At 41.8% G+C, this 15,839-nt stretch overlaps 2 protein-coding genes across 2 annotated transcripts; both read right to left on the bottom strand.

Moving 5' to 3' along the window:
* Nucleotides 1–1,063: 1,063 nt before the first annotated feature.
* Nucleotides 1,064–1,576, bottom strand: LOC135618422 (thaumatin-like protein 1). Its single transcript, XM_065119297.1, has one exon. The coding sequence runs from the start codon at nucleotides 1,574–1,576 to the stop codon at nucleotides 1,064–1,066; it is 513 nt and encodes a 170-aa protein (XP_064975369.1).
* A 12,371-nt stretch (nucleotides 1,577–13,947) lies between these two features.
* Nucleotides 13,948–15,433, bottom strand: LOC135618170 (phylloplanin-like). The gene is made up of 2 exons (XM_065119029.1): nucleotides 15,250–15,433; nucleotides 13,948–14,485 (listed from the first exon to the last, which is right to left on the bottom strand). Exons 1-2 carry the CDS (start codon nucleotides 15,401–15,403, stop codon nucleotides 14,127–14,129), a joined length of 513 nt encoding a protein of 170 aa, XP_064975101.1. The 5' UTR covers nucleotides 15,404–15,433; the 3' UTR covers nucleotides 13,948–14,126.
* Between the last annotated feature and the right edge of the window lie 406 nt (nucleotides 15,434–15,839).

Genomic DNA, 15,839 nt, shown 5'->3' with positions numbered 1-15,839 from the left:
AAGCTGGGACCCATCTAGTTTTGCCACCGCCCCCACAAGAGCCAGCAAATAATGCGAGAGCGGGCCTTTGGAGTTGGTTTGCTTGTAATCGAGACGACAAAATCCCACGACACCTTCGTAGCACTACGGACTAATGTGAGCGTTTACCCCCGCCACGTGGCTGCATGTGAAGCGGTGCTGCGACTAAAGGTCTCGTTCGCCTGTGGGCGTCGAAGGGCAGAGAGGGAAGGCCAGTTTGAGCAAGTCATGTCGCAGCCAAATCTCAACTTTGGTATGTAGCTGGTCCAGATCAGAGCCAGCTCGTGGGTTTTCTTCTTTTGTTGTGTGTTGCTCGAGTCGTGGGTCCAACCTAATTATCAGAATATTGCAGTGTGAGATTAATTAATCAAATTTGTTTTGTTTGAGAACATAACTCTAATTAAAATCAAATTGTTTTTTGACCTGCAATGAATGGCACTTTGTTTGACTCTTCACTTTGTTTGAGAACATAACTCTAATTAATAGGCGTGAGTCACGTTCGATTCTACGACCACTGCGGGCTGACGCCTGCGGAGTTGTGGCTTGCGGAGCTGCGGCCCTGTGGGCAGTGGGTTTCGGTTTCTTTCTGCTGCATTCTTTCATTTGCGACCACGACTCTCTGTTCTTTCTCGTCCTATCATCAAACCTCTCTCTCTCTCTCTCTGTTCTTTCATTTTCCATCTTTTAGGTGAAAAAAGAAAGAGCAGACTACATTCTAGAACAAAGACATGTTTGAAGCATGTAAGGTCACAAAGCATAGAAGCTCCTCCTCGTCCCAATCTTGGCGTCAACGTATCCACCAAAGGTGAGCCGGCCAACTTGTTGTTCTTGTCAGATTACAATTTTCTACTTATTTATCCTTCTTGTATAGTTTGGCAGCGTGTTGTATGCATTTTGTTCCCTAGAAATGAATGATCGATGTCCAAAGCAAGAAAGGTGGAAGTCAAATGACACTTGAATAGAACTTTGAAACTCTTCTTTTATTTATGCTCTCTCGAGAGCCAAAGCGAGATAAGAAGAAGCTTGCGAAAGATGTACGTTGGTTTCAAGGGCAGTAGGTGATATCGTAATTAGCCCCCACGCAGGTGAAGGTGCTGCTCTTGTCATCATAAGCATAACTATAAGCTTGAGGACACGCATCCTTGAACATCTTGGAGTAGCTGGTGGGCTTGCATGTGTCCGGGCCACCGTACTGGCCCCTGCAGCAGTACTCGTCCGTGTCGAAGGCTAAGCATGCGCTCTTGCACCCCACCACGCTCCCGTCCGGCGCCAGCATCTGCAACTCCGTGGGGCACCGCGCGTTGATGTTCGTCCGGCACGACGTGCTGTCGCAGTTCGACCCCCCGCTGGGAACGACCGACACCGGCACGTTGAAGCCGTCGACGCAGCTCACGTCGTAGAAATCCTTGCCTCCGTCGCCCTGCAGGGTGAACTCGACGAGCGTGGTCGGCGGCGCTCCTCCCGCCCCATTGCACGCCACCTGCCCAGTGCCGCAGTCCCCGGAGAGGCACGAGAATCTACCGGACGAGTCGGTGGAACATCTGTGCCGAGCCCACATCCGGCCTCCCCAGGCGGGTGGCGCATCCACTGATAGGGAAGCGCCACTGTCCAGCTGGAATCCGGTCTGGGAAAGAGCAGCTTTGCCGGCATTGGCCAGCGAGGCAGGCCAAACAGGGTAGGGGCAGTTGTTCTTGAAGCTAAAGGTGGTGGAGTGCGCGCCTGAAGAAGCATCGACAGGTGTCGTGCATGAACACACGACGTAACGATGGCAAAGGAAGGCATACATAGAACCAATGATGATAACAGACCTGAGATCAGGACGGCGACGAAGAAGGCGGCGAGAGAGACGAGTGGTGGCTGCGCCATAGAGGAAGGCTCCGGAGAAGTGAGAGGAGTTGGGGTGAGACGAAAGGTCGCAGCGAGGAGCCCTTTATATATATCCAAGTTGAGGTGTGCGTGGACTGTGTACATGAGATCTGAGATAGGTGTACCGACCAAAAGGTGGCATGTATGCAGAATGCCGAATCTGGGATCGACATCCAGCATAGGAAGGTGAATAATATGGTCCATATGCATTAATTTCTTTCCATTTTATTCTAAATGAAATACACTTAACAAGATTTTGATACTTAATGACAAAGTCATTAAAATTAGAAATGAGATAAAAAGGGCGTTAATGATTGGTTGTCTTCACAGTTTAATTACTACGCGTAGCTATCTTGCTATCCCAGATAGAATTAGCTACGTGGGCAAAGATACTAACCCAAAAATATACATGCAGGATGTCTTGTGTCTCTGGTGAAGCAGGCGGGCGTCCGTCCGTGTTGGATGGCAAAGCGAATGTCAGGTGCTTAAGATGTTTTTTATTATTTTTTTAATCTTCAATGAATGAATAAATGCATCAAACATAATATGAATGACTTGGGACCTAATCGATTTAACAATATTTGAAGTGAATGATTAACAATAAGTTAACACACTAGAAAATCGACATAAGATTTAATATGATTCGACCTAAATGTATGATAAAAATCAAATTCTTTACTATACTTACTCAAGCCCAATCCTCTTTTATATCATCTCATATAAATTATGGAACAATTATAAGGTCATTAAGTTATCCTTACTCAAGTCCAATCCTTTTTTATACCCTCTCATATATATTTTAAAGAATTTATATCTTTTATTTCATCATATCTAAAAATCCTAGAGAACACACTCTTTAGATACTTAAAAAAAACCAAAGTATTCATCATATCTTACTGTTCCCCACCAAAACTATAACATAATTTCTCCTCGTACTAAGATTTCTTGTTCTTTTTAAACATTGGTTTTAAAACTCCTAAAATATTTATTAATCCTAACACTTTATATATTTTTTTTTTCTAGAGGGATCAATTGGGCATAAGAGGCATGGTTTCAATTAGGTACTTCCGATGGATTTATGTCCAGCACAAATGCATCGTGAGCCAAAAAAAAATATATATATATATAGTGGTAATGTTAGATACATTATTTTTATCCTGAATAAATAAATCGAGTGCAGAAGGAATGCTTTGGGTTTGGATGGTTCAGATATTTTTTGTCGAATGTGAATGTATCATATGCTAAAACGATATATTAGTCACATCCGACAGATATATTTTCTGATGACGCATCATATCGTGCAAATATGTACCATCTATACATTTGCTCTCACAACCATATCATATGCAGATGCTTCGCTCTCAATTTTTCGTTCTAATAGGAGTATGATGTCGGGCTCACAGGTAAAGTGCTTGGATTATAAGGCTGGGTTTGAGCGTTGATCATATAGTGGTCATATTAAAAAAAATAAAATATTTTTTAAAATAAAAAAGATTTTATTTTTAATCTAAGAGAGAGAGAGAGAGAGAGATAAGATGATCATTCAATTTTATTTTTTGTGTATATCCCTCTAATTAAATGATACAACCAAAATACCTTAATCTTTTACTCTATGAATTTCTTGTTCATTTATCTTAATTACAATGTTAATTTATTTCTAATGTTTATTTTCATAACCCATCACAAGGACAAACACTAAAAACTCAGTTGATATTTGTCTCGATCTTAAGGGTATTGAGATGACTATTACATGTTTATTATATGACACAAGGTTTTCTTTTCTTGCCGACACCCAATGGAATTGGTTTTATTCTGGGAACAATTCAATTGATCTTATATCTAATCTATGTGAATGCTAAAGCCTCAAAGCCATTAGGGGATTCACATGAAGAAGAATGGCAGCATCAAAGGCTCATTAACTCAAACAGTAAACATGAGGCTGATGAAGAAGCTCATATCTAAAAGCTTATAATAAGCCTCTTAGGGGTTATGATGTTTTTTATGCTTCATGATTCCTTAAATTAGCATGGTTTAATTATATGTTTATCTTACTTAATGTTGCTATCCATAAATTTCACATTTGTCTCTATTTCCTTGCAATTTTTGGCACTTCATTGTCGTTGTTGGTACCCTTCGAAACCCCTAAAAGGACTCAAAATCTTAATCAGAATTTTAATTTTAAAAATAAGCATCAATAAAAAATAAAATTCATAAAAATTACATGAACTAAAAGTATACATCAATTACTATTGTAGTTGTTCTTCACCAATTATATATATATATATATATATATATATATATATATATATATATATATATATATATATATATATATAGTGGTCTGAGTACTGTCGATCGTGAGTCGACATAGCTTGGTCTTATTCCGAAGGCGCGAGGTTATCCAAGGAACACTCGTGGTTGTTGGGCTGATAGCCCATATTCAGCCCATGTGGGCTAGGACAACCCACAGCCCACACCCCCTCTTAACCTAACCCTAATTAAGATTAGGGGGTGCAGTGGCTACGTTTTAGAAGCAGAAAAAGACTATAAAAAGGCAGCAACGAGGCAGATCTTGATAGCCACGAGATTCCAAAGAGAAGAAGGAGAACAAGGCAGAAAAGGAAGAGAAAGAAAGGGAAGAAGACAAGGACAACGCAGAGAGACTGTTCTCAATCATCTAGCAGTGTTCTCATCTCAGGTTAGATCAAATCTACAGTAGACTCTTGCTGTGATTACTTGGGAAGGTTTTAGATATTATGGGCAGTGACGTGATCCTTATATCCCAGTAATTCTCTTGTGGTTGTTGCTAGGGTTTAGGGCAAGAGATTGAGATTTGTATATTCATTATTCTCATAGTGGATTATCTCTAGTTTGCCCCGTGGTTTTTACCCTTCACATTGAAGGGGTTTTCCACGTATATCTTGGTGTTCTATTTGATTGTGCTTCTATTTAATTCCACTGCGTATTATGGTCTTTTAGTATTTGTTCATATACAAAGGTTATTCCTTTTTATATCCCCATCAACTGGTATTAGAGCGGGGTTTTGGTGATTTAATTTTTGTATTTAAACATGGAGGCCAGTAATATTTCTCGCATGATTAGTTTGAATAGAAATAATTGAATGATATGGAAACCAAGAATGGAAGATCTCTTGTATTGTAAAGATTTATATGGACCTTTGCAGGGGGATAGTGCAAAACCTACAACTATGACAGATGATGAGTGTAAGAGGTTAAATCGAAAAACAATTCGGTTTATTAGATAGTGGCTTGATGATAGTGTCTTTCACTATGTTTCTACTGAAATTTCTACATATTCTCTTTGGAAAAAATTGGAAAGTCTCTATGAAAGAAAAACAGTTGGCAATAAAGCTTTTTTGATCAGAAAACTTGTGAACCTAAAATATAGAGAGGGTGCTTCTGTTGCTGAGCATTTGAATGAAATGCAGAGTATTACTAACCAGTTATCCTCTATGAAAATGTCTCTTGATAATGAGTTGCAGGCATTGTTACTTCTTAGTTCATTACTAGAAAGTTGAGAGACACTGGTGGTTTCCCTTAGTAATTCTGCATCATATGGTATTGTCACTATGAGTCAAGTAACAAGCAGTTTGTTGAATGAGGAGTTGAGAAGAAAGAGTTCAGCAACATCTCAGAATGATTCACATGCACTTATCTCAGAGAACAGAGGAAGGTCAAAGTCTAGAAGCAGTTCACGTATGGGTAGGAGCAAGTCAAGATCAAGAAAAGATATTATTTGCTATAACTGTGGTGAGAAAGGACATTACAAGAACCAATGTAAGCAACCTAAGAAGAACAAGAAAAATGAAAAAAAAGTGGAGTCTACAGAGTTAAAGGATAATACTACAACTACAATGCAGGGTAGTGATTATTTGATTTTGTCTCCTTCTGATGATATTTTTTCTTGTGTGTGAGGATCTTGAGTGGGTGATTGATACAGGTGCTTCTTATCATGCTACACCACGGAGGGAGTTTTTTGCTACATACAGGTCTGGAAACTTTGGTGTTGTCAAGATGGGCAATTATGGCATGGGTGATATCCTATTGGGAAATCTTGGGAGCGACATCATATGCGCAGTGGAAGAACAAGAAAACAAAATCCTCGATTCCCAAAGAGATGTTCGTCGTCGTGCGAAGATTGGTGCGCAAAATCCGCGAAACTTAAAACTACGTATAGAGTAGATTGTGTTACCTAGGGAGATCGTATATCCCTGTTTCCTTACAGATCCTTAGGAGAGGGTGAAGGAGGTCAAGCGTCCTCCTTTCTAGCGGTAATCCACACAGCAGGGTTGCGACGACGCTCCTCAAAACTCCAGGCCTACTCTGAGGTGGAGAGGGAGAGGAGAATAGGAAAGGCAAGCAAAGACTCTAGCCTATGAGGCTCTGAATCCCTCCTATTTATAGAGGTCCCATGTCAAACCCTAATGGGTCCTCCCCTAGTGGGTATTGGATCTGCATCCAATAAGACAAGAGCTCCGTCGGATATCTCATATCTGAACCTCTACTCATCGCAATGCCTACCATATGTGTGTGACCCTCTAGGCCCAATATCGAGCTGGCCATGAGTCATACCTGTCGGAACTCCTTTTAACTCAGTGAATTATTATCTCTGTAATAATTCACCCGACTCATCGACTACGGACATACTAGGCTACTACGTCGTAATCCCTAGACGATACAGGGGAATCCAATCCATTGGACATGACTGTCCTCAGTTACCGTGTACCTATAGTCCCTCATCCATCTAATATCCCAGAGACCGTATATCGAGCATGGTGCTGTCAGACCCATACAGTTTCTACTCGAGTCTCGCTCTACTCGGATTCTCCCGGAGAACTCTTTCTCTCTCAACCCGAATGACCCTGGCCAGGGATTTGTCTGAGCAAGAACACATGGGATATTCCTCTCATGACGCCGAGAGTGGATGATCCTCTATCGACACTCAATAGCCCTCATAAGGTCGACTACCACTCCCAATGACCAACTGTACTAGATCTAGGATAGCCAAACCTATAAGTCTGGTATCAAAGAGTGGAGCACTCATACAGGACATCCTTGGTGTCTCAAGTCTAAGGACCAGATACACTACTAGGACTACGGAATCGCTGTCTGACAATAAGGCATTATCAACCATCCAGCATTCCGTAAGCGGATCAATCAGTGAACTCATTCTCCAATGAGCACCTGTACTATATCCCTAGTGTCCCTACACGAGCAGCTATGAGACCAGCTGCATCCATCATATGGACGGGTATACAGCACACTAGTCTGTCCGGTTATCACGATGTCCCTCTCGAGTAACCTATGACCGGGATTATTTAGGATATGTGTTTAAAGGTGAATCGATCTCATTATCGTGATCTCATCACGATCCGATTCCCATTGCACAAATCCAAGGACATCACAATATATATATATATATATATATATATATATATATATATATATATATATATATGCACATATGCAATAGTTATAAAGTGATATACGCCAAAATATAATAAGCAAAAAGATTCTATATCAAGTCACATGTGCCATCACTCACGTGATTGGCTTGCTGGGCACCTATGACTAGAAATCTCCCACTTGACCTAAAGCCAATCACCTATGTGTCTGATCCTCATCAAACCCCTGTGACGCTCAAAGACAAAATGAGACAACGGCTTTGTCAATGGATCTGCAATGTTATCTTCGGATGGAACTCTTTCCACTGCTACATCTCCTCGGGTTACGATCTCTCTGATAAGCTGGAACCTCCTCAGAACACTTCTAATGAGACCCGGGTCCCCTTATTTGAGTAATCGCCCCATAGTTATCGCAATATACGAAAGTCGACTTCTCGTTATCCGGAACGACTCCCAAATCTGTGATGAACATCTTCAACCAGACTCCCTCCTTTGCTGCATCTGATGCAGCAATGTACTCCGCCTCTGTGGTCGAGTCAGCAGTGGTATCTTGCTTAGAACTCTTCCAGCACACTGCTCCTCCATTCAAGGTGTACACATACCCTGAATTCGACTTGCTATCATCGACATCAGATTGAAAACTTGAGTCAGTGTGGCCTTCAATCTTAAGGCTACTACCTCCATATACTAGTAAAAGATCTTTAGTCCTTCTCAAGTACTTAAGGATACACTTTACTGCTTTTCAGTGCTCCAAGCCTGGATCCGCCTGATACCTGCTCGTGACACTCAGAGCATGCACTATATCAGGCCTAGTACATAGCATAGCATACATGATAGACCCTATTGCTGAGGCATAAGGTATCATATCCATGTTCGCCCTTTCTTGGAATTTTCCATGCCAAACCTTTTGACAATGGTTTCTATGTACCTGGACTGGGACAAGCCAAGCATCCTCTTGGATCTATCTCTATAGATTCTAAACCCTAAGATATAGGATGCTTCCCCTAAGTCCTTCATGGAGAAGTGTCTAGATAACCAAGCCTTTACTATGGATAGCATTCCTACGTCGTTCCCAATGATGAGGATGTCATCCACATATAATACCAAAAAGGTGATAGCACTCCCACTTACCTTTCTGTACACACAAGGCTCATCTTCATTCTTAACGAAGTCATAAGATCTGATTGCCTCATCAAATCTTATGTTCCAACTTCGGGAAGCTTGCTTTAGTCCATAAATGGATCTAAGCAACCTACACACCTTATTTGGGCAGTTCTTGAACACGAATCCCTCATGTTGCATCATATACACCTCCTCCTCGAGGTTCCCATTGAGGAATGCAGTTTTCACATTCATCTGCCTGATGGATTTTAGCATTGCTATGGGTAAGAAGGTTTCGTCGTAGTCAACACCTTGCTTTTGACGATACCCCTTAGCCACTAGCCTTGCTTTATAGGTCTCTACCTTTCCATCTGCTCCGATCTTTTTCTTAAAGATCCACTTGCAACCGATGGGTACAATACCTTCGGGTGCATCAACTAGGTTCCAAACCTTATTGGAGTACATATAATCTATTTCAGAATTCATGGCTTCTTGCCACTTCCCGGAGTCTATACTCATAATAGCCTCCTCGTAGGTCTGAGAATCAATATCCTCAACATCCTCTCCTCTAATATGTCCCACATATCTCTCTCAGGAGGATGAGATACTCTATCAGACCTGCGTAAAGTTGAAACTTGTGTATTAGGTACCTGAACAGACTCAGGCTGTAGAGTGGTGCTTGAGCTTGGTTCTCCAACCTCGCTCAACTCTATCATTCTCCCACTGTCTCCGCCAAGAATGTGTTCCTTCTCAAGGAACACTACTCTCTTAGCTACAAAGACCTTTTGATCCTCGAGATGATAGAAATAATACCCACAAGTTTCCTTTGGGTATCCCACAAATTTGCATCGCTCTGTCTTTGATTCTAACTTATCGGGGTTGTGTCTTTTAACGTGGGCAGGGCAGCCCCAAATCTTAACAACCTTAAGATCAGGCTTCTTCCCTTTCCATATCTTATATGGTGTAGACACTACCGACTTAGTTGGAACTCTGTTCCGAAGGTAAGTTGTGGTCTCTAGGGCATATCCCTAGAATAAGATGGGTAGGTCAGCGAAACTCATCATGAACCGTACCATGTCTAATAGCGTATGATTCCTCCTTCTAGAGAGACCATTGAGCTGAGGTGTATAAGGAGATGTCTATTGGGATAATATCCCATGGTCCTTGAGGAACTGAGTAAACTCTGTACTTAAGTACTCACCTCCTCGATCTGATCGAAGAGTTTTGATACTCTTTCCAGTCTGGTTCTCCACCTCATTCTTATACTCTCTGAATTTCTCAAAGGCCTCAAACTTGTACTTCATTAAGTACATATATCCATACCTTGAAAAATCATCAATAAATGTAATGAAGTAGGAGTAACCTCTAATGACATGAGTTGACATGGGTCCACATACATCACTATGCATGAGTTCCTACAACTCAGTGGCTCTCTCTCCAGTTCCACTAAATGGAGAGTTGGTCAGTTTGATTGTTTGGCTGGTAACCAACATAGAGTTTCATTTGCTAGTGCTACTTTGTCTAGAAAAATACATGTCTTAGACCGTGTTTATACAGATGTATATGGTCCTTTGAGGACAAAAACTCTTGGTGGATCTGTTGATGTTCTTGGTATAAGTGGTGCACTTTATTTTGTCACTTTTATAGATGATTTTTCCAGGAAAGTTTGGGCCTATGCTTTGAAGACCAAAGATCAGGTTATTAATGTTTTCAAAGAGTTTCATGCCAGGGTTGAAAGGGAGACAGAAAGGAAATTGAAATGCATAAGATCAGATAATGGTGGTGAGTATACAGGATTGTTTAATGACTATTGCAGGTCACATGGGATCCAACATGAGATGACAGTTCCTGGTACACCTCAGCATAATGCAATTGCATAGAGGATGAACCACACCATCATGAAAAAAATTAGATGTATGCTTTCACGGGCCAAGCTACCCAAAAGGTTTTGGGATGAGACTTTGAAGACTGCAGTTGATGTGATCAACTTATCACCATGTACAGCCCTAGATGGTGATGTTGCAGAGCATGTATGGTCAGAGAAAGATGTTTCCTACAGGCATTTAAGAGTATTTGGTTATCGTGCATTTGCAAATATTCTAGACAATGAGAGGTCCAAGCTAGATAGTAAGTCTAAAGAATGTATTTTTCTTGGTTACTCACATGATCATTTTGGTTACAAGCTTTGGGATCCAAAAAAATAGAAGGTATTCAGAAGCAGAGATGTAGTCTTCTTTGAGGATCAAACCTTTGAAGATTTGAAGAAGAAGACACAGGCCAAGACTTCTGCAGAAGGATTAGCAGATTGTGACCCAGTTATTCCTCCAGTATATCATGGTGATGGGGGAGATGTGCAGGAAGATAGTGTAGAGCCTGATGTTGATCTACCTGTTGGACATGTTGAGCAAGAAGAAGTAGGAGAGCAAGTTCCAACAGAACCTCAGTTGAGAAGATCTTCTAGACAACGTCAACCTTCCAGAAGATACTCTACAAATGAGTATGTGATGCTTACTGATGCAGGTGAACCAGAGAGTTACCAGGAAGCAGTTGAAAGTGAGCAGAAAGAGAAGTGGTTAGTTGCTATGCAGGAAGAGATGGATGCTCTTCAGAAGAACCACACTTATAATTTGGTGCTACTACCAAATGGAATGAAGGCCTTGAAGAATAAGTGGGTTTTTAGGTTGAAGACTCAAGAATATTGTTCTCAACCAAAGTACAAAGCTAGATTGGTTGTGAAAGTCTTTGGTCAAAAGAAATGTATTGACTTTGAAGAGATTTTCTCTCCTGTTGTTAAAATGTCTTCTATTCGTGTTGCTCTTGGTATTGCTGCTAGCCAGGACTTGGAGGTTGAGCAGTTAGATGTGAAGACAGCTTTCCTTCATGGTGATTTGAAGGAGGAAATTTATATGGAGCAACCAGAAGGCTTCAAAGTCAAAGGTAAAGATAATTTTGTATGTAAGTTGAAGAAGAGCTTGTATGGGCTAAAGCAAGCTCCAAGATAGTGGTACAGAAAGTTTGATTCATTTATGACAGAAAATGGATACAAAAGAACGACTTCAGATCATTATGTGTACATCAAATGGTTTGGTGAGGATTTTATTATTCTCTTACTTTATGTTGATGGCATGCTTATTCTTGGGAAATATATGTCTAAAATTGACAGGTTGAAGAAGGAACTGAACTGAGTGAGTCTTTTGCAATGAAGGACATGGGGCCAGCAAAGCAAATACTAGGCATGCAGATTTCCTGTGACAGGAAAAATAAGAAGATTTGGTTGTCACAGGAGAAATACATCGAGAAGGTATTGGAAAGATTCAGTATGAGCAACGCAAAACCAGTTGGTTCTCCTCTTACAGGTCACTTCAAGTTGTGCTCAGAACAGAGTCCGTCAAGTGATGAGGAGAAGGAGAAAATGCAAAAGGTTCCTTATGCTTCAACAGTTGGAAGTTTAATGTATGCAATGGTATGTACGAGGCCGGACATCGCATATGCAGTGGGTGTTACTAGCATATTTCTTGTAAATCCAGGCAAAGAGCACTAGGCAGCAGTGAAGTGAATTTTTAGATATCTCATAGGGAGCTTTAAGGTTTGTTTAAGCTTTAGAGGTGGACCACATGTATTGACAGGTTACACAGATGCAGATATGGCAAGAGATATAGATACGAGAAAGTCTACTTCAGGTTATGTACTTACTTTTGCAGGGGGAGCTGTGTCATGGCAATCCAGGTTGCAAAGGTGTATTGCTCTCTCTACCACAGAAGCAGAATACATTGCTGCTAAGAGGTATGCAAAGAAATGTTATGGATGAAAGAATTCTTACAAGAATTGGGGCTGAAACAAGAAAATTATGCGGTGCATTATGACAGCCAGAGTGTCATCCATTTGTGTAAGAACCTAATGTTTCATTCCAAATCAAAGCATATAGATGTCAGATACCACTGGATTCGAAATGTATTTGAAGAGAAGCAGTTGCAACTTCAGAAAATTCATACAGATGACAACGGAGCAGACATGTTGACGAAAACCTTACCAAAAGAAAAACAAGAGATATGCCGACAGCTGGTCGGCATGGCTTCACATTGAGAAGTCATGTGACAGCCTCCCTTATGGGCTGAAGGGGGAGGTTGTTGGGTTGATAGCCCATATTCAGCCCATGTGGGCTAGGGCAGCCCACAGCCCACACCCCCTCTTAACCTAACCCTAATTAAGATTAGGAGGGTGTGGTAGCTATGTTTTAGAAGCAGAAAAAGGCTATAAAAAGGCAGCAACGAGGCAGATCTTGATAGCCACGGGATTCCAAAGAGAAGAAGGAGAACAAGGCAAAAAAGGAAGAGAAAGAAAGGGAAGAAGACAAGGACAATGCAGAGAGACTGTTCTCAATCATCTAGCAGTGTTCTCATCTCAGGCTAGATCAAATCTATAGTAGACTCTTGCTGTGATTACTTGGGGAGGTTTTAGATATTGTGGGCAGTGACGTGATCATTGTATCCCAATTATTCTCTTTGTGGTTGTTGCTAGGGTTTAGGGCAAGAGATTAAGATTTGTATATTCATTATTCTCATAGTGGGTTATCTCTAGTTTGCCCCGTGGTTTTTACCCTTCACATTGAAGGGGTTTTCCACGTATATCTTGATGTTCTGTTTGATTGTGCTTCTATTTAATTCCGCTACGTATTATGGTCTTCTAGTATTTGTTCATATACAAAGGTTATTCCTCTTTATATCCCCATCAGTGGCGGCCTTGACCAACGGTTGACACAACACCAATGAGTCTGAGGTGACTTTCGAGATGGTCTTCGCGGTGGCTTCCAAGAATCCACAATGGTTTTTAAGTTGAAACAAGGTGTATTTCACTCTTCTTAGTGGGATCCTACATAAAGGTCAATGTCGAGGGATCTTCCCAACCCAATCCGTCTGATGCTGAAGTTAGCTCTTTCAAGGATTATATAGAATATGAAGGGTTTTCTGAGAAGAAATCTGATCCTTGGACAAGTTCTTAAGAGTTGACTTTGATACTTGTAATAGCCTCCCTTTGGAGTTTTGTCCACATGGGCGACAGGCCCGAATGACTTCCTACGGGCAATCATCCATGGAGGTCCACATGGGTGCTTGAATGGTCGTCCAAGGACTACTCCCGTGGACTATTGTCCATGAGGGTCGACGGGTCGTTATTGTCCCCACGTTAGTACCGAATAGGGGTGACTTAGCCTTTGTCCTCCACATAAGCGTCTTGTGGTCATGCTACACACACACACACTATATATATATATATATATATATATATATATATATATATATATATATATATATATATATATATATATATATATATATATATATATATATATATATATATATGTGTGTGTGTGTGTGTTGAATTTAAAGGGATAAATACAAAAAATCACTAACGTAATTTGATATCAATCGACTATGTCAACCTCTTTCCCTAAAAGTACCTATTTAATTGTATTCATCGTATGGAAACCTAAGATAATAAATATTGGCGATGGAGATGGGAGAGTTTGGTAGTAAATTGCATATCGAAGCTTTACCTTTTATTCATAGTCTCATATGAGAAGGTACATAAGGTCATAGTGTTCCCAGCATCAAGCTCGCTAAGGGAACATATCGTTTGTAGTGGAGTCCGAGGATACATAGGCATGCAGATGGACGTATTTGAAGTTCGTATGACGGATCATATAACGCTGTCTTCTTTCTCAGTTCCCAGCGACGGTGTACTTGGACGGGCCAAGAATTCCACCAAGAAGGCCATCACCTCCCAGAATTCCACCGAGCAATCCGCCTTTACCGAAAATGTCACCGAGCAAGCTTTTGTTCCCAAGAAGTCCGTCGAGACCAGTACCTGAGAGAAGTTGGAGGGGCGACTGCAGCTTCCCGGTGGCCCGGAGCGACGCGTCGCAGGTGGAGACAGGGGTGGGGATGACTAGCTTGCAGCTACTCAAAAGGTCGGACACAGTTGAGGTTTGTTCACTCAGTAGCATCGCAAATGCTCCATTGCTGTTGGTGGTGGTGCTGGCGATGACACTGCTCCCACACTGTACCTGCACCGTCGCATCTGCATCCACAAGAAGATCCATGTTTCGCTAAAAAGATGTGTTTCCCGTACTCATAAAAACAGATTTGTAGGATTATAAATCGTGGTAAAAGGTTATGGCTACAAAGCCACGGAAGAAGTCCCTCATGATCGTGTTAGTAAGTGACAAGGCGTACTTTAGGATCTAGACGTGTCACAGCCAAAGTCACATGCCAAGTCAAAGCCAATGTCATACGTCGTCAGAATCCGTACCAAGACATCGTGCGACACGTCCCGTCCCAAGAGCTCGGGCGATGCCGTATGATGCCGCTCCGCATGCCCCGAGACGATGGTTGGTTAGAAGCGTCGTCCCATCCCTCAAGGGTCAGTGGTCACGCTGAACCAACGCGCAATCGACCCTCGCACAATAATATAAAAGCCCCTGACTGGCATCCAGCCAGGAGAGGAGAAAAATAGAAAACAATACATCCTACTACTAACTTGCTCGTCGGAGGAGCCAAAGTCTGGGATCACCCGATGAGGGCCATTTTTACAGGTAAATGACCACCCGCAGGCTGCGAGCATCTTAACCTAGGGGTCGCCATCGACGCGCAAGGATGAGCTATCAATCGATCGAAGCCCAAACAACGCCAACAAGCATTCCTTCCCGAGGGCACGCCCATCTCGTCATTCAGCTCACTCGATAGAAGGCTCCAGACATTGACCAATGGACCAAACCGTGCTAACTCATCAGCCAAGATATATTTATTCACTAACATTAAGTACTTCCATGCATGTAGCCCTACTTGGAAAGGCAGGCATTGATTTCGCTGCGACGGTGGCGGTGCTGCATGGCACGGTGCCAATGACTGCGATCTTCCCCTGTTGGGCGAGAGCTACGGATGCAAGAACACCCACAAACATGAGCACCGGAAGAAGGCAAGGCCTCGTCAAAGCCATTGTTATGGGCGGAAAGTTGCAGATGCAGAAGTTGCTAATTTGTTGGCACTTCGCTTCGATCGATGTGAATTTATAGGCACTGTGGTTCTCGTCATGTTACCTTTTCTCACAGGGTGGGCCAAACTGCGAATTCATTATCGTCAAGGTGGGTGTTGCACGCGCACTTGTTCTCTTTCTGATGATTGCACTCAGCGGTTCCTACTGCTGCGAATCTTTGGATTGCTTTTGTTGCAGTATTCCCGAGTGATAGTTCAGCTTCCCTAATATGGATTTCCCTTCAAATATGTACCTGTGAGAGGGTTCCCGACAGTAACTTGCAAGCTTAATTTAGGATTTCTAGTTTTATCTCTTCTTCTTCTTCTTCTTCTTCTTCTTCTTCCTCTTTAAGAATAGTAACACCATTCTCATTCTTCTTACAGGAAAACAACTGTACCTT

The sequence above is a fragment of the Musa acuminata genome, chromosome BXJ2-8 (genome assembly GCF_036884655.1).
Source record: "Musa acuminata AAA Group cultivar baxijiao chromosome BXJ2-8, Cavendish_Baxijiao_AAA, whole genome shotgun sequence".
Taxonomy (NCBI): domain Eukaryota; kingdom Viridiplantae; phylum Streptophyta; class Magnoliopsida; order Zingiberales; family Musaceae; genus Musa; species Musa acuminata.
This window is presented reverse-complemented; position numbering and strand designations above follow the sequence as displayed.